At 54.4% G+C, this 27,804-nt stretch overlaps 1 protein-coding gene across 2 annotated transcripts in view; it reads right to left on the bottom strand.

Moving 5' to 3' along the window:
- OLFM1 (olfactomedin 1) overlaps nucleotides 1–23,128 on the bottom strand; it is a 33,119-nt gene extending 9,991 nt beyond the window's left edge. Inside the window, exons 1-4 of one of the 2 annotated variants that reach the window (XM_005529210.3) lie at nucleotides 22,597–23,128; nucleotides 9,435–9,584; nucleotides 3,839–3,994; nucleotides 1,191–1,410 (exon numbers count right to left, since the gene is read on the bottom strand). In XM_005529210.3, the coding sequence (XP_005529267.1) occupies nucleotides 1,191–1,410; nucleotides 3,839–3,994; nucleotides 9,435–9,584; nucleotides 22,597–22,662 (592 nt within the window). In that variant the 5' untranslated portion in view covers nucleotides 22,663–23,128. Of the gene's footprint in view, nucleotides 1–1,190; nucleotides 1,411–3,838; nucleotides 3,995–9,434; nucleotides 9,585–11,364; nucleotides 11,599–22,596 lie in introns of those variants that run through there. The other variant, XM_005529209.3, reaches the window with a different exon arrangement.
- Between the last annotated feature and the right edge of the window lie 4,676 nt (nucleotides 23,129–27,804).

Genomic DNA, 27,804 nt, shown 5'->3' on the forward strand with positions numbered 1-27,804 from the left:
CAAACTCTGATCTCTCTTGGCCAGGGCGGGTTTCACCTGTCTCAAGGGTACCTTGGTGCCTGGCTTGTTCAAATACCCTGAACATCCACATTTAAATGGGAATTTTACTCTCTGAGCGAGATGGAGCCTACAAGGGATGTCCAAGGAACCTGAGGATGGAAATGCAGAGGGAACGGAGGGGAGGTGGCTGCTCACAGTGGAGGCATCTAGAAACAAGCAAAAGCAACCCCAGCAGCAGAGCCAAGAGACAAACAAACGTTACCTTGCCAAGGATATAAAGTGCTCAGAAGAGATCTGATCTTCCATGAAGTTACCTGAGAGTGTAATTTCGTATGTGCTACCAAAATAGACTGCAGAGCAGTTAATGTGTTTGGATTATCTAAATGGCGTGGCAAGAAAGTCAATAATGGAAGGAGAAATTAAATCAAGTCAGAGCTGGCCCAACAAATGGTGCAGAGAGTCCTTGCAGCTGTGGAAGGCAGTGCCCTCCTCCTTCCCCCTGTGTTTGGGGGTCACACGTTGGGATTGGCGACAGCTGAGCCTCCCCACAACAGCCCCACGAGTTTCAGTCAACTCAAACCCTCTGCACGAGGTCAGAGACGAATCCCTGGAGGTTTAGCAGCAGCCTGATGGAAAGGGCTCCCTGCTCCCTCCGGGAACGGGAGAGGGAGGATTCACACCCCGCACAGGGGCAGGACCGCACCGCGCACCAGCTCCGTCATGCTCTGCTCCGGGGGGACGGGCAAGATGCAAAAAAAAGAAAGGAAACCGAGGGAAACCGAGGCACAGCCTGCACAGCCCCACACCCCCCACCACGAGCAGAGCCCTTTGCTGACGGGCCAGGTCCAGGGATGCAGAAGCAAAAGGGGTGCAAACGTTGGCTTTGCATAAGCGTGAGCTGCCACTTATGCAAGCGCTGCCCACACGGCCGCTCCGGGGGGGAGGATCCTGAAGCGCTCACACCACGAGCAGCATTGCTCCTGCCAGTAATCCTGGGCAGGACTACTCCCAGGAGGAATGTTCCTGGTGGCATAACTCTTGGCAGGATCGCCCCTGGCTGTGTGGAGCTCATCCCTCGCGGCCGGGCACGGCACCAGATGTCCAGCGGGGCATCTCTGCCTCCGGCCGGGATGCGTGCGTTGGCGCCGGTGGCATCGGAGCCAGGGCCACCATGGTGGTTCTGAGCCTACCTAATTTTTGCATGCATGCACGAAGCCTTTCTTCAAGATTTGACACTCTGTTCTGAAGCTCTTCGTAGTCATAGGCGCCAATCTCCTCCTGGAGTTCGTTTAGAACTGACGTCAGATTCTGGACCTCCTCTTTAAACTGCAATACCAATTTGGCATCGGCTTTGTACTCTTCCAACACTGGTATCAAAGGCCTAAGTTCCTCCATTTTCGCTTTTATTGCCTGCAAGGTTAAAATAAGCTCGGTTCAGTGCTATGCGTGCAAAAATCTGCAACACTCTGCCTTGACCTGGGTGCTTCCTATGGGAGCGAAATGTTCACATATCCCACAATTATTAGCATTAAAATTAGCTCAATTATTATTTTTGGTCCAAATGATGTCTTGGCAAGAACATATTAAACAGGCTGCAGAACACCAAAATATTTGGGAAAGGCCTTTATTTGTCATTTTTAGAATGCAACATCTTAGGGTTACATGCTTCAGATCACATACACAAAGAGTTGTTGTTTTTTTTTTCTTTTTTTCTTTCCAAAAAATAAAAGAAAATAAGATATATATGCATTGACAAGGGTTTCAAACTATTCATGAAATGCATCTACAATTGCATGCAAAGGAAGATCTCGGTTGTGTGGTTCAAGGTTCCTTAGTGAGATATGGTGCTAATTTGGAAAATAATCAAAAAAAATCAATGCATGGTGCAAAATGCTCTGTGGCCCTCTTTTCATGGTTACATGGGAGTGAACTGCTTCTTCAGTCACTGCAGCATTGAAAAAACTTGCTTTTTAGTTAGCCCTGTAAGCAAGAAAATGAAATACTGTTGAGGATCTAGCTCACTAACCTGCCTTATATAGATAGCCATTCATAGACAAATACTTTTACGGCACTAAAGAGAGAAAAAAAAAACCAACACAAGAGCTGCAAAGCACTCACAGTTTAATGCTGGCATTAGCAGGAACAAAATGCTGTGGCTGTTCTTTCAAATGCTGCTTTGGCAGCAAATTAGACAAAAATTTCCTCACTGGTTTTAAGCGCGGAACAGAAAAATAAAATTCATTATCAGATGGATTTTGCAGAAATTATTTTCTTTTATTATTTTAAAAAAAAAAAATTTGGTGGTTTTTTTTTTTTTTTTCTCATTTAAAAGCTCAGAATGCAGCATTTTGTTGCAGATGCTTTGCTCCAGCAGCTAATGAGTAGACATTAATATGCATGCACCTACCCGTTAATGAAGTGTGTGAGAACACCCAAAATCCCTGGTGCTGCTCAAATTACAGTGGCCAAGCTCCCAGCACCCAGGGCTGTGACATCTGCCTGTGTCCTGAAGCTTTTTAGGGCTGAGCAGGATCAGGAATTCCTCCTCAGCCTCCTTCCCTTCCTTCCAATCCATCCCCTGCTATTTAAACCACGAGGTTTTTTTCCCCTCCTGTGCTTTGCACGTGGGGAACGCTTTGATTTTTATTTCATTTCAAGTTCCCTGGCAGGCAATGGGAAGGGTTGAACTCATCAGAATGGTAGGAGGGGGGGAAAAAACGATAATAACTGAAATAAAGAAATAATTAAATCAAAGAAACTCATGCTCAAGTCTTCCCGTCCAGACTGCAGAGCTAAATTTAGGGTCCTGCAGTAACTGGAGATCGGGAGCGGAGGAGGTGGAGTTGGTGAAAAGTTTTAAGAACCATCTTCCCAGCTTTTTATGAGATAATCATGGTATTTCAGTATTTAGCATTAAAAAAAAATCTGCTTTAAAATACCAGCCAGCTGCCTGCAAACGAGGGTGGGAATCAGCTGGGTGGCTGATCAGAAAAGTCCCCAAATTCCACCAGAAATCTTTTCCGTTTGATTTTTTTATATCTATTAACCCACAGCAGTGCTAAAATTTAACATTCCAGTGTTGCTCAGAACACCTTTTTTGGCAATTTCATTCATCCTCAAGCAACTTCCTGAGGGTTTGGCCACTGCTCCTGGTGCCAGCTGCATTCCAGAGGCTGCAGCTCCACTGCCCCTCTGCCCAGCGCCAGGACACCACACAGAACCCATCAGAAGGTGCTGCCTCTGCTGCCAACACCCAAAACTGGACAAAATCCTGGGGTTGTGCAGTTTGCCAGCCTGAGGACAGCTGTTATAATTGTACTTTTTGGGTTTTCTTCGGGGGAGGGGGGTGATGTTTGATTGATGAACTCCTTTCTCCAGGGGAGATGTGGTTTGGTGACTGCCCACTGTGGTTTGCCATGGGCTGCAGTTCCTGGGTTTTCCCAAGAAATGGGTGCTGGGCATGGCATGGAGAAGCTGCCTGGCCACAGAGGGGATCCCACCTCACCCAGAGCTCACCCAGAGCTCTCCCAGAGCTCACCCAGAGCTCACCCAGAGCTCACCCAGAGCTCAGGTGTCTCCCTGCAGACCCCCCGATGGAACCACCCTGCACTGCCCTATTTAGGGCACCCGGCTGGGTGTAGGAACACGGAGATTTGTGCTTTTGCCCTATAACAAGATGCAGGGCTGAAGATGTGAGGCCACAACCTGGCTCTGGCTGTGCTTTGGACAGGAGGGAGCCCACAGCTGGTCCCCTGATGGGAACCAGGGCCACAGTGCCGTGCCCATCCCAACAGCTCCCTGGCCACAGCTCCCGGAGCAGTTTGGAAATCAGACCTACCTTAAACTGCCTTGCCAGGTGCTGCTTGTGGCTTTCTTCCACTTGCTTAAATTTGGATTCCAGTCCCCTCATCTGGTTTTCCATCTTCTCCACGTACTGTAGGTCTCTCTGAGTCCTCCTGTCCAACACCTCTATCGACTGGGACATGTTTTGCACCTGTCAAACGAGAAGGGACTCATTAAGAAGGTGCTGCCAGCAGCGAGGCAGCCCCCCTTGCATCCCAACGCTGACCTTTTCCACACACTCAGCACAGCTAAAGGGCAATCAGCCCATGCATTATTTACTGCTTCATCAACAGCAGCTCCCAGATTATGACCCCGCGCTCTAAACCACAGCAAAACCGGTTTCATAAACGATTTTTGTTTTCCTGCTGCTCTGCACAGAAGATTTCAGCAGTCCAGAGTGGAAATGAGGGGTGTAGCTGAGGTTAAAGGTGTCACTCAGGCTGGCCTCTCTGACAGGCACGAGGAGAGCTCAGAGGTGACAGCAGCACACCTGGCTGTGAGGAAAAGCTTCTGCCCAGGTGCACATTTCCATCTCCTCGTGAGCACAAACCTCCCTCCCCACCGGCAGAACTTCATTATCCACCCAGCCTGTTCAGGCAGCATCTCCCACAACAAATCCAGCGGCAGGGAGGGCATCCTGCAGCCGGGAAGCACCGGGGGATGGTTGGTACCTCCCCGCTCGGGAGGTTCAGCTTCCGGAGCCGAGCGGTGCCGCATTCCCGCTCGGAGCCCATCTGGCCTCGCCAGGGGAATGATGCAAGGAGCTTGGCTGGGCTCACAGTGAGAAAACGAGCTGAAGGTGTGAGGAGGGGAGGGAAACGCCAGCGAGGCTGACCTGATTTTGAAGGTTGGCTGCCATCTGATTTATTGAGATATTCCCTCCTGTTTTCCAGGCTGGGAGAGGGGGAACGGAGCTCTGACGTCAGCTCCTATTTAGCACCGAGCCATATTTAAGGGCTCAGCCGGACGCTTTTGTCCCACGGTGGGGACGTGACGGGGCTCAGCCCACGGGCGCCGCTCCTGCCACCACCACGTCACCCCAGCAGTGCCACCGCCACCGTGACGTCCGTGGGCAAAGTGAATCAGGCATCCAGCCTGCTGCTGCTGCTGCTGCTGTGTCAGGGCCTTGCTTGGGAGAGGGAGAGGAAGAGGAAGGGGAAGGGGAAGAGGAAGAGGGGAAGAGGAAGAGGGGAAGAGGAAGGGGAAGAGGAAGAGGGGAAGAGGAAGAGGGGAAGAGGAAGAGGGGAAGAGGAAGAGGGGAAGAGGAAGAGGGGAAGAGGAAGAGGGGAAGAGGAAGGGGGGAAGAGGAAGAGGGGAAGAGGAAGAGGGGAAGAGGAAGAGGGGAAGAGGAAGAGGGGAAGAGGAAGAGGGGAAGAGGAAGAGGGGAAGAGGAAGAGGGGAAGAGGAAGGGGGGAAGAGGAAGAGGGGAAGAGGAAGAGGGGAAGAGGAAGGGGGGAAGAGGAAGAGGGGAAGAGGAAGAGGGGAAGAGGAAGAGGAAGGGGGGAAGAGGAAGAGGGGAAGAGGAAGGGGAAGAGGAAGAGGAAGGGGAAGAGGAAGGCTTCCAGCCTGCTGAGCCAAAGCCAGTCCCGTCCCTGCGGATCCGCGCCCCGTGTGCCACATCCTCTCCCGCCCGCGTCCTCGCCGCAGCCAAGGCTGGCATGGGGAAGGAAGGAGTGGTGCAAATCCCACATTTCCTCTGGCAAATGCCACTGTGGAGGATCGGGGCTGGCACTGAGAGCGAGGGCACGGCAGGACACCCGCGCCAGCCGCGGCTCGCACAGGGCAAATGCCAACCGTGGGAGCTCCGGCTTGGAAAAACCATCACAGTGCCCTCTGCTCATGCAGGATGACACCGAAACTATTGCAGGGAGCTATTAAAAATGTATGGATAAGCTGTGTGGCAAAGGCCAGCAGGCTTTGGAGTGTTCTGTACAGCTGCTCCGGGGGCCAGAGTGTTCCTCAGCAAAGGTGAAGCTATTTGCAGCCTCCGAGCCTCAGAGATGAACCAGCATCACCCTGACCCCCTCCCAGGACCTGCTCAGGGAGGTGTGAGGAGCAGGGAAGTGCAGAACAAGGTTTGGAGGAGAAAAGAGCAAACCTGAGCTCAGCCTGAACCTGGTCAGCTCCCATTAAGCTGTGCCTCCCGCAGGGAATGTGAGCTCTCAGTGGGTGTTAATTCACCTGGGCTGGATGTGGAGGAGTTTGAAGACCTCTCTGTGCCCTGAGGCAGGAGAAGTGAAGCCTTAGACAAGCATGACTGGGCTGCCAAGGTACTTTTATTCCAGTTATCCAGCCTATCCTTCCAGTCAAGCAGCAGAATTGTTCCAAGGAGCAGAGAGAGGGATGACTTGTAGAGCTCATGCAAAATTAATCCCATTTATTCCACTAGTGCCTAACCCCAGCTGCAAATAATCAGAGAAGAGGATTCCTGTAATGACAAACCAATATCTGAGTCTGCTGAGTAAAATTTTGGGGGGCTCTTTCTGAGGTGGTGGGAAGGGAGAGACACAGAGCACCTCGCTCAGGCTGCTGCCCTCAGACACCTCTGGAATGTTTCTGCTCCTCCCTGAAGCAGAGGAAAATAACCTCCTCACGTGCCTCCGCACAGAGATGCCTAAAATTAGCTGCTGTGCTATTCTGGGGTGGATTTTACAAGCCCAGAGTGGGTATTTGTTGCCTGTGTTGTTTTCCATCAGGCGAGATCCGGGCCAGATTTGTAGGGAATGAGTCTGAGATTCCTGACAGCCCCGTGTGCTGAGGATCTTGTTTTCCTTCATTAGCATATTATGCCCTTGATCCAGCAAAGTGCTTTGGCACATGATTAGGTTTCAATGAGCCTGTTGGAGCTCAGGCTGAAGCATGTACAGAAGTGCTCTAATGAACTCAGGCCCAAGGACAGTGCCTCTTAAATTCCCTCAGCTCCATCCATCAGCTGCAGTCCTCAAACATTGCCTGAAAATGCTTTTTGCCTCCTCTCTCAGCCTGAAACCTCATTTTCACCAAGATAATGTGAGACAGATACCTGTGGCTGTCTGGGGGAAAAGAGTTATTTTTAGCAGTTGAAATAGGAAATTAATACAAATGAAGCTTCTAGTGCTGCTCTTGTCATCCTGTTTGACGAGCTGATTCACAATTAAGCCAGGGTAACAGGGAGTCGATATTGGCCTGATGACCTCAGTGATGTTTATAAGGTCAAATCCATGGTTTAAACCCTGCTCAAGCTTCCCTGTGGATCAGCCTTTCCTGCCAGCTCCAAAAGGGCTGTTCTGAGCTCAGCTTTGGGGTTTCAGCAGGGATGAACCTGGGCTGAACCTGGGGAGCTGCACAGACTGATGGAGCAACAGCAAGAGGAATCTTGAGGGAGATTTTCAAGACCAAAATCAGCAGAGAAATGGACTCAGCTGATGGTCCAGGATATAAAAAGTTCACCCTACAAGGTCTGCAGAAGGCAGAGTGATGGCTGAGGTGTCACTGACCCCCTGTACACACCTGGGACTGACCACCAGAGGAGCAAAAAGAACTGTTAAATCTGGAAATCAGCGCTGGCCAAGAGCAAGGATTGGCAGGGAACCAGAAACGCTTTCACCATCAGAGGAGGAGGAAGCTGTCCCCGATAACAGGGCCAGAACGAACAAATAAATAAATAAAATTCTGTTTGGAGATCAAACATAATCTGATGATGAGCAGGACTGAGGTGGTGCCTTGGTTTGGGTGCAGTCCAAGGTCTGGACTCGGCACCTGCCACACGTAAGGCTGGAAGGACTCCGGGTACCCCAGCCAAGGATGAGCTCAGACACCTCGAGTGTCAAACCCTGGGCTGAACACTCTGTGCAGCCTGAGCAGCCCTGCCTGCCCTCCCTCCCCTCCCCTCTTTAACCTGCCAGCATGCCCAGCACTCATTTCCAGCCACAAGAACTGCAGTTCCTACACAGATCCTCATCCCCATGGATGGGTGGCAGATCTGAACCCCAAAATTCCGGAAGATTCTGCACGGAGATTTCCCCTGAAGATGCTGTAATTTGTGTACACACAAATACAGCCCATTCCTTGCAACACCTCATCATTTCCATAGGTGAATTCCACATCTGCACCTTGGAAAATCCAAGCACAATTACCTCCTTGACACATTGTGCTGCTTCCTCTGCTGCCAGGGAGAAACCAGGAGCTGCAGTTTTTCCCCATCACGAAGCCAGGGTTATAATGCCAGCTGAGGGAATTTCAGGATTTCAGGACTGAAATCCTTCCTGGGAAGCTGGAAGCTCTGCTCTGCAGTTGTTTTCACCTCCAGGAATTATCAGTTCAGCCTCTATCAAGATCAGATGTCTGACACTAAGATCCTATTCCTTATTTTGGGGTTTTTCATATAGGTTAGCGTGGGAGTGAGATGCAGCCAGATTAGCAGGCAGGTAACATATCCCACAACACATGCCCAGAAATCCTGCTCCTCCCTCACTCCTGATCCATTGGCAGCCAGAGAGCTGCATTAAAAAAAAAAAAAACAACAACCCCACTGAGCACTTCCACCCTCCTGATGTTATCCCAGGTCTCCCATTCCCAACTCCTGCCCATCAGTGGGGGGCATTGGGTCAAATCCTGATTGTTTAGAGTGGATGAAGAGTTCTGGGAACCCCTCTGAGCTGTTCATAAATCCTGCTGCCTCTCAGGAACAAATGCACCCAGGGCGTTATTGCTGCGAGAAAGAAAAGCTTGAGTTGGGAGAATTTTTAGCAGCCTCTGACAACCCAAAGAATTGTTTTAGGGCTGAATGTTTCCTGGCTGGCTTTATTGTCCTCAGCACATGGGGAAATCAGTTAAGTGGAGGTTTAATATTGTTAGAGGGAATTAATACAGCAGCTTCCCCCAAAGCAGCAGGATGAAAATTCTTTTGTCATGCACGGCACAGGCCAATATAGCATTAGGGGATGGGGTTTAATTATATATCCAGCACAGGAGCCAGCTTATATTTGCAAGGGAAGAGCACAATTTCACATGAAACAGCATTTCTTCACTGAAATCTATTATCTGGAAAATCTCTTGTTATTGGGGATGTTTCCCTAATGAGATTCTTTGATCTTTTTGGGCAGCAGACTATTAAAAACTAATCAAGAGGATGTCAACGATAGGAAGAAAACCACTGAGTGTCATCTCTGTGCTACCTGCTGGCGACAGCTTGCGAGGTTTTACTTGACCTTTTTAATACCACCTTGCCTAGGAAAGCTTGGCTTTGGGCTTTTAATTCTCTCTCCTCTCCTGTTGCTGAGTCTGCTTTGAAACTGCTCGTGCCAAAGGAATGAAAAAAGGGGAATTTTTTTCTATTTTTTCAATTCTTTTATTTTTTTTTAGCGATATGGTTCAATATTGGTGCTTTGATCTCAGCAGTTTTCCCTTGACCTTAGGCCAGGCTTTCCTCCCAGCGAACACTAAAGAGATTTCTCCTTCTGCCTGCAGCTGATTATTCCCCACAGCACACACAGGGACAACTACAGCATGGAAAAGCCATCCCAGGGGGGTCTTCCCTGGAAACCAAGGCTCAGCTCAGGTTTTTACCCCACCAAACCAAACCAGTTTTGCCAGAAGGGGCCAAGCTTTACCTTTTCTAGGAGTTGTCTCAGCTGCTTTGTCCTGGCATCACGCGAGCACATCGTCTGCTGAGGTGCCACCACTGTGCATATACAACGTCCCTCGCTGTCCTGGGCAGAGCTGTAGACCTGCCAGCTTTCCTCTGGGTTGGTAGGCAACACCTAATTAACACAGGGAAAGATGGGTTAATTAAGCAGGGGAGGCCTGGCAGGGCTGTGGGAGGTGAAGGAGGAAGCAGGATGGACGTGGCAGAGTGGAGGCTCCTCCGAGGGCCCAGCTGGCAAAATTCACTTGGAATGCAAAAATATGGATTGGGGACGAATCAAAGAAGGGTCTGAAAAGGAGAGCAAGAGCTGAAAACACGAAGGCAACGCCAGTGGGAAAGCGTGGACACACGGAAAGCCACCGACAGCGAGAATTCCGGGGCTGGCCAGCGCTGAGCACACCGGGGTGGGGACCCCTGCCCTGCTGTGGGGACAGAGCACTTGGCTTGTCCTTAGTGCCGGGAGAGGGACGTGCCCGAGCCCCCAGGGAGGGCACAGAGCCCTGCTGAGGCTGAGCACTGCTCCCTGCTCTGCAGAGCAGCCGGGGATCATCAGCTCTGCTCAGCGCACGGACACCGAGAGCTGCGTTTGACCCTTTGCTCTGCCAGGGTCCCCGAGGGTGAGGAGCTTCCCCAGACACCTCTGCCCTCCATCCCAGGCAGGGAGAGCCCCGAGCCCTGCGCAGAGTTCCAGCAGGGATGGATGGGATGCAGTCCTCTGAGCTTCCAGGACACGCCAGGGAAGGGAGCCCAGCCCCACACCCAGAGCGCTCCCCTCGTGCTCTCCAAACCTCTCTGGTCTTAATTTTCCTTTGCTCTCACGGCATGAGCCATTACTTAATCGCAGCCCAGCCTCGGAGCACTTTGAAGGTGCCACCGTGTCCCCAGAACGTTCTCTCCACCGTTTCACTACGGAACAAATCACCTTGCAAATGCCCACGTTGGCAGACATGCCCAGGCAGACGCACAATTGGATTCCCTGGCTAAAACAACCGGGGGAAAAACAAATAAATAAATGGATCTCATAAACCCTGACAAGGTAGAAAAAACATAAATAAAAATCCCAGCTTCATTGACTCAGCAGCACAAGCACTACACAGAACACTCTGGGAACAGCAGAGCTGCACTGGCGGAGCTCTGTCAGAAGGCAAGAGCGTGCAGCCTGCAGGAGAAAGGTGCCCGATTTTCCCTGCTCGGGGCAGACAGACAGACAGACAGACCGGAATGATTTTCCCAGCCATTCCCGAAGTGGGAAGCTCAGGCACAGCCCCAGCCCTCCAGCAGAGCAGGGACAGGGGACGTCCAGCCCCACACGCGATTTCTGCCCGGCTGCATCTCCATCCCACCGAGGACGGACGGGGCAGGGAGGGAGCGCAGGAGCCTCCCGGGACTCGCAGCCGCTCTCCCGGCGGCGTTCGCAGCGGCGGCGAGGGAAACTTTGCACCGCTTTGGCCGCAGGGACCATGGGGAAGGCGACCCGGGTCGCCCCCAGCCATGAACTGAACTAGAGGAGAGGAGGGCAGAGGGAGAGATGCTCCCTGCACCGTTACCCCCATCCCCGCTCCTGCACCACCGCGGGGACGCTTGGCCGCGATGTCCCCGAGGGGCGGCGATCCTGCCCCTCCCCGGGGCGCTGCGGCTCCTGCAGGGGCACCCTGCCGGCCACGGGGACACCTGGGCAGGGAGAGATGCGACAACCCGGGAGACACCCGGGCGGGGAAGGACTGGGCGGCAGCGGGGAGCAGCCGCAGGGATGCTCCGGGAGGCTGGGATGCTCCGGGATATGGGGATGCTCCGGGATGCTCCGGGATGCGGGGATGCTCCGGGATGCGGGGATGCTCCGGGATGCGGGGATGCTCCGGGCAGCCCTCCTCGTGCCCGCCGCCCCCCGCACTTACTCCCGTGCTGCGGTCCAAGGTGCCGCCCGTGGCCGCCGTGAGTTTGGTGGTGTTGAGCCCCACGAGGGAGGGCAGCGTCTGCGACATCCAGTTGGTGATCATGGCCATGGTGCTGAGGACGACTCCAATCTTGAGTAAAGGCACAGACATGTCTGCGGGGGGGGCGGCAGGCACCCTTCATTCTGCACCGGCGCCGGGCTCCATGCCGCTGGGTTCGGGCTGCGCCAGCCGCCCGGCCGCCGCCGCCGCTCGCCGCCGGCCCATCGTCCTCCTCCTCCTCCTCCTCCTCCTCCTCCTCCTCCTCTGCCGCCCCGCTGTGCCCGCTGTGCCCGCTGTGCCCGCTGTGCCCGCAGCCGGAGCCGAGCGGGACCGGTCCCTGCGCCCGCCGCCGCCGCCCGGCGCGCCCCAGCCGGAGCGAGCGGCTGCAGGAGGCGGGACCGGCTCCGGGAGGGGCGGGAGCGCCCAACCAGCCGGGGACACTGCGGTGGGCGAGAGAGGGAGAGGGAGGGGACAGCGGAGAGCGGGGAGGGAGGTTTGGGGATGGGGGAGCGCGGGGAGGGAGGGGAGAAAAGGTTTGGGGAGAAGCGAGTGGGAGGAGAGGTTTGGGGGAAGGGGGGTGGAGTGATGGAAGGAGGAAGGGATATGGGGAGAAAAGATTTGCGGAGGAAAGATTTAGAGATGAAAGATCTGGGGATAAAAGATCTGGGGAAGGAGGAGCGAAGGGAATAAGAGAAGAAAAATTATGGGGAGAAAAGATTTGGGGACAGGGAAGTGGAAGGAAGGAGAGAAAAAAAATATTTGGGGAGAAAATATTTGGGGAAAGGAGAGTGAAGGGAAGAAGAGGAGAAAAGATTTGACGATAAAAGATCTGGAGATAAAAGACCTGGGGAAGGAGGAGTGAAGGGAATAAGAGAAGAAAAAATATGGGGAGGAAAGATTTGGGGACAGGGAAGTGAAGGGAAGGAGAGAAAAAAAGATTTGGGGAGAAAAGATTTAGGGAGAGGAATTGGGGAGAAAAGGTTTCTGCAGAAGAGGTTTGGGGAGAGGTAAAAGAATTAGGGAGAAAAGGTTTGGGGAGAAAGGAAAGAATTGGGGAGAGGGGAAGAGACTGAGCAGGGGCAAACAGGTGTGGGAAAGGGAGAGAAAGGTTCGGGGAGAAAAAGAGTGGAGATAAATTGGGTGGGCAAGAGGAACGAGGAGAGCAGGAAAATTGGGGAGGAGGTGGAAGGGGCTTGGGGAGAAGGTAGAATGAGGTTTAGGGAGGTGGAGGGGATTTTGGGGAGGTGGAGGGGATTTGGGGGAGGAGGTGGAGGGGATTTTGGGGAGATGGAGGGGGTTTTGGGGAGGAGATGGAAGGGATTTTGGGGAGGAGGTGGAGGGGATTTTGGGGAGATGGAGGGGGTTTTGGGGAGGAGGTGGAAGGGATTTTGGGGAGGAGGTGGAGGGGATTTTGGGGAGGAGGTGGAGGGGATTTTGGGGAGGAGGTGGAAGGGATTTTGGGGGTCGGGATTTTGGGGAGATGGAGGGGATTTTGGGGAGGAGATGGAAGGGATTTTGGGGAGGAGATGGAAGGGATTTTGGGGGGCGGGATTTTGGGGAGATGGAGGGGATTTTGGGGAGGAGGTGGAAGGGATTTTGGGGGTCGGGATTTTGGGGAGATGGAGGGGATTTTGGGGAGGAGGTGGAAGGGATTTTGGGGGTCGCTGCTCCCCCGCTGCGGCGCTGTGCCGCCCTCTGGCGGCTGCGGGCGGCGCTGCGGGGCGGGGTCGCTCGGTGGCCGCGGGGACACAGCGGGGACACAGCGGGGACACAGCGGGGACACAGCGGGGACACAGCGGGGAAGAGCAGCCGTGTCAGGACCGAGGGGAGCCGAAGCAGTTCCCCGCAGTGGACCCGCAAGGGCCGCACCCCTCCCGCACAGACCCGCGGGCTGGGGGACGCCTGCGGGTCCCCTGTGGTGCCCAAGGGAGCTGCCAGAGCATCCCCCACAGCCCCGACTGTCACCTCGCCACGTCCTGCCAGAACAGCACCTCCTCAGCAGGAAATATAATCCAAACCTCCCTGCCAGCCCTTCCTGCCTCATTCCCAGCGCAGGAATTCCCTGCCGAGGTTTGCAAAGGGCACACACCCTGTCTGGCCAGCCTGGAATGTCACCTGGGCTTGGTCACCACTGAGGTGTCCCGGAGCCATTTGCCCCGGTGACTTCAGAAGCAAAATCTCCAACCAGCAGAACTCCACAGTTCCTGAGCATCCTTCCCCAAGAGAACCTTGGAACTCCCTGTGCAAAGCCACGCAGAAATGAATCCCCTGTCCCTCTCCAGAGGACAGAAGTGACATCCCCTGCTCTGTGGCACAGCCCAGCCTTGACATGGGTGCAGGAGAGCCTCGACTGTTCCACGGCCTGGCCCTGGGAGACACCACATTCCCCCTGCAGTCTGATCAGCCCAGCCCCAAACCTGAGCCCTCCGGAGCTGCTGCTCCAATGGCCTGGAATTTTGGGGTGTGGGTTTTGTTGCCTCAAAACCTTGACCCACCAGTGCCTGCTGACACGCAGGTGATGTGCAGAGCACATCCTAGCAGGGAAGCAGGAAGCCCTGAAGTGCAATCCCTGCTGAGATGGCCTGTCCCACCTCACCAGGACCTTGTCCCGTGCTGGGGATGGGGCCCTTGTTGTGGGATCATCCCAGCACAGCCAGGCTGGGCAGAGGGAGCAGGACCAGAACAGCTCAGTGGAGCTGTTTCTGCAGGGAGACCTGAAATAAATCACATTTAGCACTTCCACCAGGTGGAGAAATCGAGATAAGTTTGAGCAGGAGCGCTGCTGCCAGGTTGGATCCTGTGTCTGTGACAAACCCAGGGCACAGCAGGGCACTGGCAGCTGGCTTGTGTCAGGTTGCAGCTGCTGAAATCCCTTCCCTTGCTCCCCAGCACCCTCCATCCGTGCCCCCCTGCCCAGCTCCAGACCAGGTGAGCCAGCTGCTGGAATTGGGAACCTGCTGCCCTCTGAATCCCACACTGTCCTGCTTTGGGAATACAGCAACTGCCTCCCCTCCATGGAATCAGCTTCTCCCAGGAATCCACATCCCTTCCATGGCAAAACTGCTGCTGGGCATGCAGGGGTCAGCTGCTCCAGGCTGGGGGGGCAGGAACAGCTTCCTCAGGCAGAAAAATCTCGGATAGCTTCCACCTTTCAGGAGGAATCTCAGCTCCTTGCTCTCCCAGGCGCTTCTGCTGTGCTCAGCACTGTGGCAGCCCTGGCCTTGATTGCTTTTCTGGTTTCCCATAATTTCAAACACCCGAGTGCTGCACTGAAATCATCCCAACGCTCATTTGGGAACGGAGTTTGCCTGTGAAGTTTATCCCTCATGTCTGTCTGCTCCACACACACACACATGAGAATCAGTCCTGTGCATACTTCGGTATTCAAATGGGGGTAAGAATCTCTCCTGTGCCTTGTTCTGGATTCTGTGGAATAAAAATCACTCCTGTGCTTTGCCCTGGATACACCTGGGCTAAAACCTCATTTCCCAGCAGTGCACGGAGGTGATTTCATTCCCATTCCCTTTCCATGCCGTGCCATGATTAAAGCTCCTTCACACAGGGCCAGCAGAGCACAGACAGGAGCAGCAGCCATGGGTCCCTGCTAATGGGGGCCAGTACTGGGAATGTTTTCCCAGGGTTTGTGCAGGGGGAGGGAGGCAGAACTGCTCCATTTCCGTGGAGAAAACCCCTTCATGTCAGTTGAAAGAGGAGCTGTACCTGTGATAATGGGAGGGAAAGAGAAATCCTGGGAGTTCCTTCCTTCCTTCCTTCCTTCCTTCCTTCCTTCCTTCCTTCCTTCCTTCCTTCCTTCCTTCCTTCCTTCCTTGCTTCCTTCCTTCCTTCCTTCCTTCCTTCCTTCCTTCCTTCCTTCCTTCCTTCCTTCCTTCCTTCCTTCCTTCCTTCCTTCCTTCCTTCCTTCCTTCCTTCCTTCCTTCCTTCCTTCCTTCCTTCCTTCCTTCCTTCCTTCCTTCCTTCCTTCCTTCCTTCCTTCCTTCCCTCCTTCCCTCCTTCCCTCCTTCCCTCCTTCCCTCCTTCCCTCCTTCCCTCCTTCCCTCCTTCCCTCCTTCCCTCCTTCCCTCCTTCCCTCCTTCCCTCCTTCCCTCCTTCCCTCCTTCCCTCCTTCCCTCCTTCCTTCCTTCCTTCCCTCCTTCCTTCCTTCCTTCCCTCCTTCCTTCCCTCCTTCCCTCCTTCCTTCCTTCCCTCCTTCCCTCCTTCCTTCCTTCCCTCCTTCCTTCCTTCCCTCCTTCCCTCCTTCCTCCCTTCCTCCCTTCCCTTTCCTTCCTTTCCTTCCTTCCTTTCCTTCCCTCCTTCCCTCCTCTTTCAGTGTTTAAGAATCAAAAGCAGCACTTTTGGGGGAATTGGGTTTTTTTCTGTTGCTAGCAAGATTAAGGGAGTTAAGGAAGGGACATCAAAATGTTCTCTCAGATCTTTTTAGAAAATTCTTAATTCATCAATAACCTGCCAGGAGCAGGAAGGGTCACAACCCTTCCCCAAGGCATGACCATGGAAGCTGAACCCTCCCTAAGTGCCCCAAAGCACGGATCTGATGGGAAAAGAGGCTCCCAGGAGCTGCTGCTTCCCTTTTCCAGGGATGCAGGGCTGTGCACTGGGAGGAGCTGGTGGTTGCTGCTGTGGAGCAGGACAATGACTTTTGTCACTCGGTGCCTGACACAGGTGATGTGCAAGCACAGAAATTGCCTCACCCTCATCACCTGCCTGGTTTTAAAAGCTTGAGCTTTTAACAAGCAATAAAAAAAAAAAATTAAACTGACCAAAAAAATTAATAAACTGACAAAAATCCAATGAATTTCATGTGGGAGACCTGCCTTTCCTCATGCTGGAGCACAACACAGAAACCTGCATGAAACCAGTAAAGAAGAAACTGAGGTGGCCCTGTCTGACCTGGTGGCATTCCCTGATGGGGCTTTCCAGAGCACAGCTGCTCCTTAAAAAGCAACTTTTCCATCACCACATCTGCAGGAATCCCTGAGCTGATGGAGCTCACCTTTCTCGTGGTCACTCTGGGGTTTCTGCACAAGAAAACCCTTCTGCTGCCAGTGCTTTTGTTGTCCCCACGCACCTTTGTCCCCTCCCACCAGAGCAGGGGGTACCCAAAAAAAGGGGTTCCAGGGCTGTCCCCTCCATTCCTCTCCTGCTGGCAGCAGCGAGCAAACAGCAGGCAAAGAACTGCTCGAGGAACAAAAGATCTTTTTCTTTTTTTTTTTTTCTTTTTGCATTCATGCATTCCGAGCAGAGAAAGAGCAGGAACGCGAGATAAAAGCAGAGAACAGGGGCTTCCAAAATAGCTGCTGGGTGGAAAATTCCTCTGCCGGGAAGGGAAGGCGCAGAGCGAGGCTCTGAAGGAGCCCTGCGAGGGTCAGGGCGTGCGAACGGGGACAATTCCCGGGCGGCAGCGGGTGGGACACGGCGGTCACTGTCTCCCTCTCCTGGCTGGCTCAGAGAAGAGGTGCCCAAATTCCTCTTGTTCCCAAATTTGCTGGGGATGATGTCCAGAGACCCCAAACAGAGAATTCCTGCTCACCGCACGGTGGGAGCTGCTGTAAAACGCACCCGCCTGGATTTTATAGCCCCAAACCTCGCTGAGAGCGTTGGGGACACCTCGGGTGACACCCCAGGAGGATGATGCCAGCTGAGCTGCCTGTGCCATGAGCCCAGAGCCCTTCCCAGGGCTGGCAGCTCCTGGCACAGGGCTCGGGAATTCGGCCGGGCACTCGAAGGGTGCCCTGGGGGGTGTGGGATGGCCCAAATCCTTCCAGCTCCTCCTCTCTGTCCCGGAGATCTGTGGGATGGGCTGGACACTTCGGGGTCTGTCCTCTCTGGAAGGACCTGGCTGTGGAATTTCGGGGATCCTCCATAAAAGCTTAGATTGAGATTTTTCCTTCCTCCTGCAGCTGCTGCAGGGGCTCTGAACCGTCCCTTTGGAGGCTTTGCTGCCTCCAGCGACTCTTCCCATCCCTCCTGGATCCCTGATTGATGCACCCCTGCCCCAAGGGCTGTGGCTGCACAGGCACAGGAGAGGTGTGGGGAGGAGAGAACCCCAAAAATCCCTAAAATCCAGGCTGAGGAGCTGTGCCCCCTGGCACCACACGGCTCCTGTGGCTGCTGAGTGATGCTCAAGGCTGGGCACACAGGGATGCCAGCCCTGCCCAGAGCTCTGAGCCCACTCTGTGCCCTCTTTCTTCCTGCCCAGCACTCAGAGCCGCAGAGGGAGAGGCCTGGACTGTGCTCTGGGCAGAAGGGGGAGGTTTCTCACCCCTCTCTCAATAAACCTTCACCCTTTCCCTTGCATTCTGAGCATCCAAACTCCCTGCAGCCCGTCCTGGTTCAAACAAACCCTTTGTACCCATCCCCTCTGCACAACCTTCTGCTGCCTTTGCCCCTGGCCCTCAGCAGGTCACAGCTGCCACAGCGGGAAATGGCACCGAGTTTCCCCTCGGTTTTGGGTCACAATTCCAGATTTCCCCACGTTTTTGCCTGGTTTTTGTCACTTTTTTGCTACCACCACTTGCACTCCCAGTCCAGGAGACAGATGCTGTCACATCACAGAGCAAGTTTTCCCCTCATCATGGGAAGGGAGGGATGGAGAGCAAATAAAAGTGAAGGAAGGAAAGAAAATGTCAATTAAAGACCTCAAAGAGTGACCACAATGATGGGATCCCTGCCAGCTCCTGGTAAAGCTCCGTGTGGAAATAGTGGCTGACTCCAGGGACAGCCACATTTTGGGCTGCCCAAAACAGCTCTGGACACTCCCTTCTCCTGCATGAAAAGCACTCCAAAACCTCTCCTCTCCTTTGGGAGAAAGAACTCTGGAAGGAAACATCCCCTTCACAGGGCTTCACGTGTCTAAATCTGTGTTTAGCTAAAGCTGCTCTTGTCATTAAGCCCAGGATCTCCCAGCAGGTGCCAAGACCTGTCAGAGCCTCTGGGGCACAGCAGAGCCCCTAAAAACCAGCCCAGGTTCCCCAGGTTCCTGGTTTTGGATGCTGAGGCTGGGGAGGAGGATTTTTGGGGCACATTTCATTGGGTCGGGCACTCACCTCCATTCCCAGAGTGACTTCCCAGGGAGGAATTGCTCTGGGTGCTGCTTTCTAGCAAACACAGCTCTCTGCTCCTGGCCCTGGGCTGAACCCTGATATTGTCCCCCTGTTATCCTTCCAGCAAGGGGAGGGTGCACTTGGGCCCTGAGGGAAAAGGGACCCCTGAGCATGGAAAAGGGGTCCCTGAGCAGGGAAAAGGGGTCAGAACAACTAAAGTCAGTCTGGAGGCTGGGAGCAGGGCTCAGCTCCAGGACAGCAGTAACAACCAACAGCTACAGTCTACAAAAGCCGGAAAATCAGGATTTCCAGCTGCTCTTCCCCCACATTTGGGGTTTGCTGGTGCCAAGGCACATCTCTGTGTCTCTGTTTCTTCAAGTCCACCTTCCCCTGACTGCCTGGCCCATCCTCTCAGGTATCCCAAAAAGCCACAAATCCCAGTTGGGCGCTCCTGTGGCATCCCAGCCTTGTTCCCTTTTGTTCTGCACCACCACAGCAAAGGCAACACTTCCCCCTGACAGCTCCAGAAGGAGCTTTCCCCACTGCCAGCCCTCCTGTGTTTAATTCCCTCTGATAGTAATTAGTTTTGTATTACGTATGATGCTAATACTGATTACAAGGACTGATAACTTGAGCAATAAATACAACCCAGGGCTGGAAATTACCTCTCTTTTTTATTGGTTTGGGCTGAAGTTAGCGAGACGAGACACAAATTGGTTTATGAGACAGCTGCCTCCTGTTCCAGGCTGCAGATCTGCAGTTTAATCCTAGCCCTTTCCACGTGGCAGGGGGAGGAAGAGCCTGGGTACCAAACTGGGCACTGGGAAGTTCTCCATGGGCAGAAGGGAGCTGGGCTGGGCATTGCTGAGCCCTGGCAGGGCTCTCCCTTCCCCTGCAAACAGCCCTTGAGGTTCTTTTAGGAAAATCAATGGTAAATTAATAGAATTAATATTTTTTATTAATATTAATATTTTTAGGGTTTTTTTCCCCTCTTGCAGAAGCACTAAACATTTCCTATCTGCCCGCTCCAGGAAGGTGTTGCTTCCTGTGTGGGTCCCATGATTACTGGGGTGGTGGATGTGGGAGCACCGCGCTGCTCCTGAGGAAATTTTGAGGAAAACCAGGAGGTTTTCACTGAAATATCCCAGCAAAAGGACAAAAGGACAGGTCAGAGATGCAGACAGACAGCAGCTGGCATCCCAGCCCCCCTCTGCTGACAGTCCTGCCCGTCCCACAGCAGCCCCAAGCTCTGCCCTCCGGGAAAATCCTTGGAGAGCAGAAGCTGTCTCTGCTCCTCCATGGACACCAGGAGAGCGGCCCTGGGTGTCCCCAAGAAGAGGACAGGGACAGGGAGCCCCACATTTGGCCCAGGAAGGCCGTGCCCAGGGCTGTGTGCCTGGCCAGAGCCAGGGGCTGCACCCCAGCGTGCCCAGAGCACCTCTGCCCCATGCCAGCACCCCGAGCCCAGCCCCGGCACCCAGCCAAAACCGGGCATTTCAGGGCCTGATTCCGGCCCCTGGAGAGGTCACAAAGGAGCTCAGAGAGAAGAAATCCCACAGCCTCATGCAGGTCTCGCTGTGGGTCCCTGCCACCCCCTCAGCCCTGCCCGTGGGGGATGGAGGGACAGGACAGAGAACTGGGGGGATTTAGGGGCAGCTCCCCCCTCGTCTCACCCAGGTGAAACTCCACACACCTCAAAGCAGGGGTGCAGCCCCCAGCATCACCCCCCTGAGCCCCCCAGCATCCTTCCTCCCACCTGGGGGACCCCCGAGGCTGCTGCAGCACCCACACCTGCCAGAGGATCCCCTCACTCCACGGCAGCAGCACCCCAGGGCACGGCCAGGCCCCTGCTCGCCCCTCCAGCCCCTCACGAAACATCTCCCCCGTTTCTCCCTTCCCTGCGAGCTGGCCTGTCACTGCAGCGAGGGACACGAGGGGACAGCAGCACCTTCTGCAGGGAGAGCTGCCGAGAGCAGCGGCCTCAGCGCCCCAGCTCCTGCCCAGGGTGTCTGCAGGGCACGGGAGAGGCTCCCCAGCCACCCAGACGCGGGGCTGGCACGGAATTCAGCAGGGACGAGGCAGAGCTGGGCGGTGCCCGGGCTGAGAGGCGGATTTGGGGATTGCATCTGGCAGCTGTGCCACGGGAATGAGGAGCTGGAACTCCGGGGGGCTCTGCAGTGCCAGGCGAGCCAGCAGGCACCAGGGCAGCTCCGCACGGCCTGGCAGGGCACGGCCACCCGGCCCAGCTGGGCACTGCAGAGCTGAACCCAGCAGGGCGGCCCAGCTAAGCCAGGCTTTAGCAGGGGCTCAGACCTCCTGCCACCGTCAGGGCAGGGCGCTCTGCCCCAACCCAGGGCGGGCCGGGCTCCCCCTGCCCACCCCGCTTTAAAGTTGCTGCCGAAGTTGAGGTGCTGCAGAGGAAGGCAGGAGAGGAGAAAGCAGCCGGGCAGGGCGGCAGCCTTGGCTTTTCCTTGGTTTTTCCTTGGAAAAACCCCCCGGAGCAGAGCGCCGCTGACAAGGCCGAGCAGGGGGTGACAGCAGCCAGGGGCCCAGGCTGTGGCTGTGACCCCTGGGCAAGCTGGAGGGGCACTGAGGCAAGCGACATCGCTGCCACCCCCGGCACTGTGGCCAGCACTAGCCGTGCCCTGGTGGCCAGGACCCTGTCCTGGTGGTCGTGGCTCTTTGTCCAGCGCGGCGCATGCGCACGGCCTCGGCATCCTCACACACAATGGGCTTCTCCTCACAGCCCTGCTTCCTCCCACCCCTCCTCATCCACAGCCCTGCTTCCTCCCACCCCTCCTCATCCACAGCCCTGCTTCCTCCCACCCCTCCTCATCCACAGCCCTGCTTCCTCCCACCCCTCCTCATCCACAGCCCTGCTTCCTCCCACCCCTCCTCATCCACAGCCCTGCTTCCTCCCACCCCTCCTCATCCACAGCCCTGCATCCCCCGGCTTCCCCACCCTGCGCTCCGGGCTGCTCGGCCTTTCCCCGGAGAGCTCCGTGCAAGTTCAGGCTGCTCTGTGCTCTCCTTGCTGGGGGCAGCACGAACCCTCGCAGGGTGCAAAGCCAAAAGGCTCCAGCGGCTCAAACTTCAGCACTAGGGCAGTGACAGGGAGAGCTTTGTCACTGGGAGAAAGGGAAAAATAATCTCCATAAAGCATCCAGGATGAGAGCCCAGCTGCTAATTGCTCCTACACTAAGAAGCCTCCATTCCTCTCCTATTTATAGCTGCTTTTTATTTTCTTTCCTTTTTTTTTTTTTTTTTTTTGTGCTTCCAGGCAGCACCACAATTAACCCCACAATCTAGAGCATCCTCTTGCAATTACTTTTTTCTTTCCTCAGCGACCGGTGAAAAAAACGCAAAAGACAATCACCCTGCCTGCCTCTCCCCCAGTCAGCCTCAAGAAGTCAAATGGAGTTTTAATTCCACTTAAAAGTGATGGCTTTTGGATGCCTGCTTTCCTCCCCCTACAGCCCCACAACTCACTCAGCCCAGGGGCCGGGACAGGAAAGAAAATAATGAAAATCCAGGCAAAAAAAAAAAAAATTAAAAAAAATAAAAGCAGGTGGAGTGGAGAGAGTGGGATAGATAAAATCCAGGCAAAAAAAAAAAAAAAAAAAAAATAAAGCAGGTGGAGTGGAGAGATGGGGATAAGCTGCTCCTATCTCCCACCAGGCTGTCACAGATGGAAACATCAAGGGACATTTAAATGTCACCTAAAACCAGCACAGCTACCCCCACACGAGGAGTGCCAAGGAGGGACAGCACTGCCACCTGCTCCCCGAGGCCACCCGGGCCAGCAGCTCCCAGCCCGGCCGAGCCCCGCACGGGGGTCCCGCAGCCCCCCGCTGCCTCCCCACCCCTCAGGTGCTGCCGGGGGCGGTGTCCCCGACCCCTCCCCACGGGACAAACCCCGCTGGTGGGGCGGGGGTCCCCCAGCCCCGCTCGGTGCCCCCCAGCCCACCCCAGCCCCCCGGGCCGGGCGCAGGTGATGCCCGGGGGAAGGGGAGGCTCGGCAGGTGCGGCAGCTCCCGGCAGATTTCTTCGGTGCTCTCGAGGTTTAGCAGAAAATGGCGTTGGGGAGAAAGGGAAGAGGAGGAGGGGGAGTGGGGAAAGGAAGAGATGGACCTACTTGGGTGAGTTCTGTGCCCATCAGGATGAGGAAGCAGAGGGTCAGCAGCTTGCTTGCCGGTTGCATCTCTCGCACCCCGTTCTAGGCACCTCGCATACAGATCACCTCCGGGCGAGCCTCCCTGCGCCGTCCCCGAGCCTCGCTGCCTCCTCACTCCTTTATTCTTATTAATATTTTAATTTATAGATATATATATATATAAAATTAAAAAAAAATATGGACAACAAAACGCGGTTTAAAAAAAAAACCAAAACAAAACCAAAACCAAACAAAAAAGCAAAAACCAGCCTGATTTTGCGGGTGGCTCTCAGCACCCTCGGGAAGCGATGCCAGAAATCTGCTCAGCAGAGCCTTCACTTTGCATATTTATTGGGATCCCAGTTTCTCTCCTCTGCTCTCTGTGCTGGCTGTCTGGTAATTTATTTAATTTTTTTTTTTTTTTTTTTTTTTTTTAATGGCTCCCCTGCTCCAAAGACATTTGCGAAGAGAAATTCAGCGGAGCACGCAGTGATTATCTCTGCTATTGCCAAAAGTTTGCCTGGAAAAGGGGGGTGATGGGGAGAGGACAGGGATTTAAAAAAAAAAAAAAAAAAAAAAAAAAAGAAAAAGAAAGGAATTGGTAGGGCTGGCTACTAGCAGGGGATGGCTGTGGAACAGGATGTGACATCAAGTAAAGGCGGGGGAAATTTAACTAAACACGGCAAAGGGAGAGGGGGAAAGGCAGCAGCAGGAGCGCGGTGAGGCTGCGGGGACCCCGCGGGGAGCAGGGGGTTAAAACCATCCTTAACCCCATCCTTCATTCTCGTCCTTAATTCCCATCCCTAACCCCATCCTTAATTCCCATCCTTAATCCCCGATCTCCGGGGATCCCTCGGGGCGAGGAGGGGTGCGCAGGGACCTGTTCCCCCCAAAACACCGACCCCAAATCGCCCCCTCGGGGAGGCTCCATCCTCTGCCAGGCTCAGCTCCAAAGGAATTCCAGGCAGCCAGAGGCTGAGAGAATCCTTTTGTTCCAGAGCAGCCTCACCTGCAGGTGCCCCAGCAGGGGCTGCAGGCAGTGCCCACCCCACACTGGCAGATTCTTGCCCTCATTTCTCTCTCAGCCCCTGAATCCTTTCCAGACCCCGGGTTCTTCCATCAAAAATACGGTGGAATATTTTCGTGTGTGGCGCTGGAAGTGAAAAGCATCACCCCCCCTGCTCCAGAGATCATCTCTTGGTGATTCTTTAATGACACAACAGAAATTCCTTGTCCACAATTAGCAGAGGACTCAGAGGATTTCCCCCTCTTGATTGCTCCAGCATTTCTTTACCTGGAGCCCTTGGAAGTGGAGCAGGACATGGGATCAGTGTAGGGATGAGCTGATGCTTTCCAATTTCTGGGATCACAGAATTCAGCAGGAACCAGGAAATTTTCAGTGTTGTGACTGAGCTTCTGTGGGGACAAACTGGATAAAGCTTTCTGCGTGTTTCCACCAGCAAATATTTAAGAGAAAGTTGTCCCAGTCCTCTTAGGAGGGTTTTAGCAGCTCCAGACAGGGAATCTTTCCACACTTTTCAAGTGAGCTTGGAAAAGGCAGCCCAGGGAGCAGCTGTGGGGAAGCTGGAATGTCTGACTGTCCCACAGACATCCCTCCTGAGATACTTCCCTCAGCACCTGCCTTTAAAGTCGGTGCTTTAGAGCCCATAAAAAGCTGAGGACTTTTAATAAAAGCATTAAACTTCTCTTGACTTTATTGAGAGCAGCACAATGAGGCCAAAAGCAGCAGTGGAGCTCCAGGGTTTGAACACCTCCTCCCCTGGCACCTCAGGAGGTGTTTGATTGCCACGGGCACCACCTTCCCCCTGGCAGGAATCACAGCACGGCAAAAAAAAATCCCCAGATTCAGAGGGAGGAGGAGGAGGAGTGAGTTCCACGTGGCTCTGTGGATGTTGCACTGTTTAAAGCACCTTCCAAAGCTACCTGAGCAGCTCCTCATCAACCCTGGGCCACGAGGCACAGGCAGCACGGGCTTGGTGCAGCTCATGAGGCTCCAGGTGCAGCTCAAGGGCTTAAAATAGATTAGAGAGAGGCAGAACCCAGCAACGAGAGCTTTTTCACTCAAAAATGTTCAACAAAGCAGCTCAACTCCACTTGGAAAGTTGCTGCGCCCATGGAGGGTGATTTCAATTTGGTTCAGACCTCAAAGACGAAACCCCAGCTTGTTTTACACAGACAAGGCTCTGAAATGGACTTTTCCCAAGGCACCAAAGTGGAATCTCCTTTTCCTCCCCCTCCTTTGGTTCTATACACATCCAGTTTTATTGACCTTCATGGCTTGCACTTGGGCGAAAGAATCAGCCCTGCAATTGGTTTAATTTATTCCTTTTTGGAAGTGTTTTATCAACAGGCTCGTTAATGAACTGGGGCTCCAGAGGGGGAGGCCCTGCATGGTCCCTCCTCCAGGGAACAGCCCTGCCCCAGGGAGCTCCACTCCCAGGACAGAAATCAGAGAAGCCAAGGGAAATCAAAAGGGGAAGAAAATCGCCCAGTGGGAGCACAGCTCGGATCTTTTGATTCCTATGGTGTCTTCCTCAGACTTTGAAAAATACCTCCTCGAAATTTGGAAGGAGTTCAAGGTCTGGAGAACCTCTGCCCGTGGAGTGAGACTAAAGAGGCTCCGGCTTTTTCCCTGGAAAAAGGGAGGGCTGGGAGGAGGCTGCCCGGGGGAAGCTTTCTGTACATGAAGGCTCTTTTATCTTCTGTAAAAAAATATAAAAAAAAAATAAAAAATGGTAAAGCAAGAGTCCACAGTTTGGAGTAGAACCAGGTTTTTTTCTTTTCCCTCAGGGAAGGATAATCAGGCTGTGAAATAACTCAGCTGAAGGCACAGTGCTCTGTGCACCAGTTAAACCAGAGCCCAGAGCCGTGCCCAGAGCTGCATCCCTGCTCCTCCAGAAATGAGAGGAGAGGCTCTTCCATGAAACTCTTGCTGTGTGATGGAGGAGAGCAGAGCAAACTGCATCTGCTTTCTCTTCTTGATGGATAACGTGAGGTGCAGGCCAGGACTTGGCTCTCCAGATCCTGCTGTCCTCTGGAGCAGCTGCCAGAGATGGACAGCAAAGGATGGCAGGGGACAGCAGGGGCCAGCAGGGGACAGCAGGAGAGGGAAGGGGACAGCAGAGGAGGGCAGGGGACAGCAGGGGAGGGCAGGGGACAGCAGAGGAGGGCAGGGGACAGCAGGGAAGGGCAGAGGAGGGAAGGGGACAGCAGGGGACAGCAGGGGAGGGCAGGGGACATCAGGGGACAGCAGGGGAGGGCAGGGGACAGCAGGGGACATCAGAGGAGGGCAAGGGACATCAGGGGACATCAGAGGAGGGCAAGGGACATCAGGGGACATCAGAGGAGGGCAGGGGACAGCAGGGGACAGCAGAGGAGGGCAAGGGACATCAGGGGACATCAGTGGAGGGCAGGGGACAGCAGGCAGCCCCTTCCTCTGTGCTGGAAACCAAAGGCACCTGCAGAGCTTTCCCCTGCTCACCACTCCTGCACAGTCACTGAGTCCAGATGGATTTTGTCTCCTCCTGGATCTGCTGGCTCGCCTGATAATTTGATGGAATTTCTCCAAGGGCTGTCCAGTGCTGAACTGATTTTTCAAACAGACCCAAACCATGGATTCCTTTGTCAGAAATGTGTCAGGGATGTCAGACAGGAGAACGCTGTCGTGGGGCTTCAGGCTGTGTGACAGCAGGATCTGCTTCTCCTCTCATCCCACACATGGGGATGGTTTGGCACAATCTGATCCTGGGGGACTGGGAAATGCATCCCTGAGGAATTCAGAGCTGTGTGATGCCCCAGCCAGCCCGTTCCATGCAGACAGGCTCAGGGATGGACACAGGCTGTGGCTCCTGGCAGAGCTCCCTGTGCTGAGCTCTCTCTCTGCTCCTGGGGGCTGTTTTCACCCCCAGAACCCTCAGGAGCCTCAGCCCCTCCTGGGGTTGTCCCTCCTCGCCTTCACCACCCCAGGAGAGCCTCTGGCCTTGCAGAGAGCACGAGGATGGCACGGAAAAGTCGTGGGTTAGCGAGGCAGGAAGGTGACAACACCCCCAGGTCCCAAAGAGAGTTGTTAGCAAGGAAGGACCTGAGGCAAAACTGCCTCAGGATCCACCCATACCCTGAAAATCAACAATTTCAGCTGATTTCAGGCAAATTCCACGGATTTATCATCTTCTCTTAGGACCTGATCTCTTGGTTTGGAGTCAGACCAAGCCAGTTCCGTGCATTTTCACTCGGTCCCTCAGCACTGGGAATTCAAGCTGCCCCCAGAGGGCAGAGGGGATGGGGATGAAAAGCAAGGTTCATCCTCAGATCTGAAAACAGGGGAAGGGTTTTTTTTGAAGCCAACATCTCTCATTCTTTGCAGCTCTTCACCTCCCTGCTTGGGAGAGGGCTGAGGAGCAGACACTGCCAGACTTCAATTCATCCATGAAATCTTCAGGGAGAGTGAGGGAGAACAGGTCAGGATCCAGGAGTGTGCACAAGGAATGGTAAAAGGAACAACACGAAACGGCAGGTGCAGGAAGGGAACTGGGAAAAACAGAACTGAAGGAGGGAGAAAGCACAAACCCCAACCAGGCTGAGTTTTGTTTCTGTTTGCTGCACTGAAACAGAGCATGGCTGGGGAGCAGGATGGGTGTGAGACAGCCTCGGTGACACCCAGCCCTGGTGACACCCAGATTTGGTGACACCCAGCCCTGGTGACACCCAGATTTGGTGACACCCAGCCCTGGTGACACCCAGATTTGGTGACACCCAGATTTGGTGACACCCAGCCCTGGTGACACCCAGATTTGGTGACACACAGCCTTGGTGACACCCAGATTTGGTGACATCCAGCCCTGGCCCTGCAGCGGAGGATTTCTGGGAGCTGCCAGATCCTTTTCCTGTGCCACACGAAGGCAGTGCCCGGGCAGGGACAGATTTGTCACTCTCCTCTCCCTGGGACAGATCTGTCACTCTCCTCTCCCTGCCTTTCATCTCCAGTTCGCCTTTTCCCGGTGCAAACAGATCCTTCCTTTTGTCCCAGTGACTTCCCAGCCCTTCCCAGGTGCATCCCGGGTTTCCAGATGGTTCCACAGCCAGTTCCATCAGCACCGCTGTGTTTTCCTTTGCTTTCTGCTACACTTGTGCTTTCCCCCCGCCATCAAATGCTTCAGTCCGAGCGTCACA

The sequence above is a fragment of the Pseudopodoces humilis genome, chromosome 22 (genome assembly GCF_049639895.1).
Source record: "Pseudopodoces humilis isolate 2021_Gansu_Grassland_sample_001 chromosome 22, ASM4963989v1, whole genome shotgun sequence".
Classification (NCBI taxonomy): Eukaryota; Metazoa; Chordata; class Aves; order Passeriformes; family Paridae; genus Pseudopodoces; species Pseudopodoces humilis.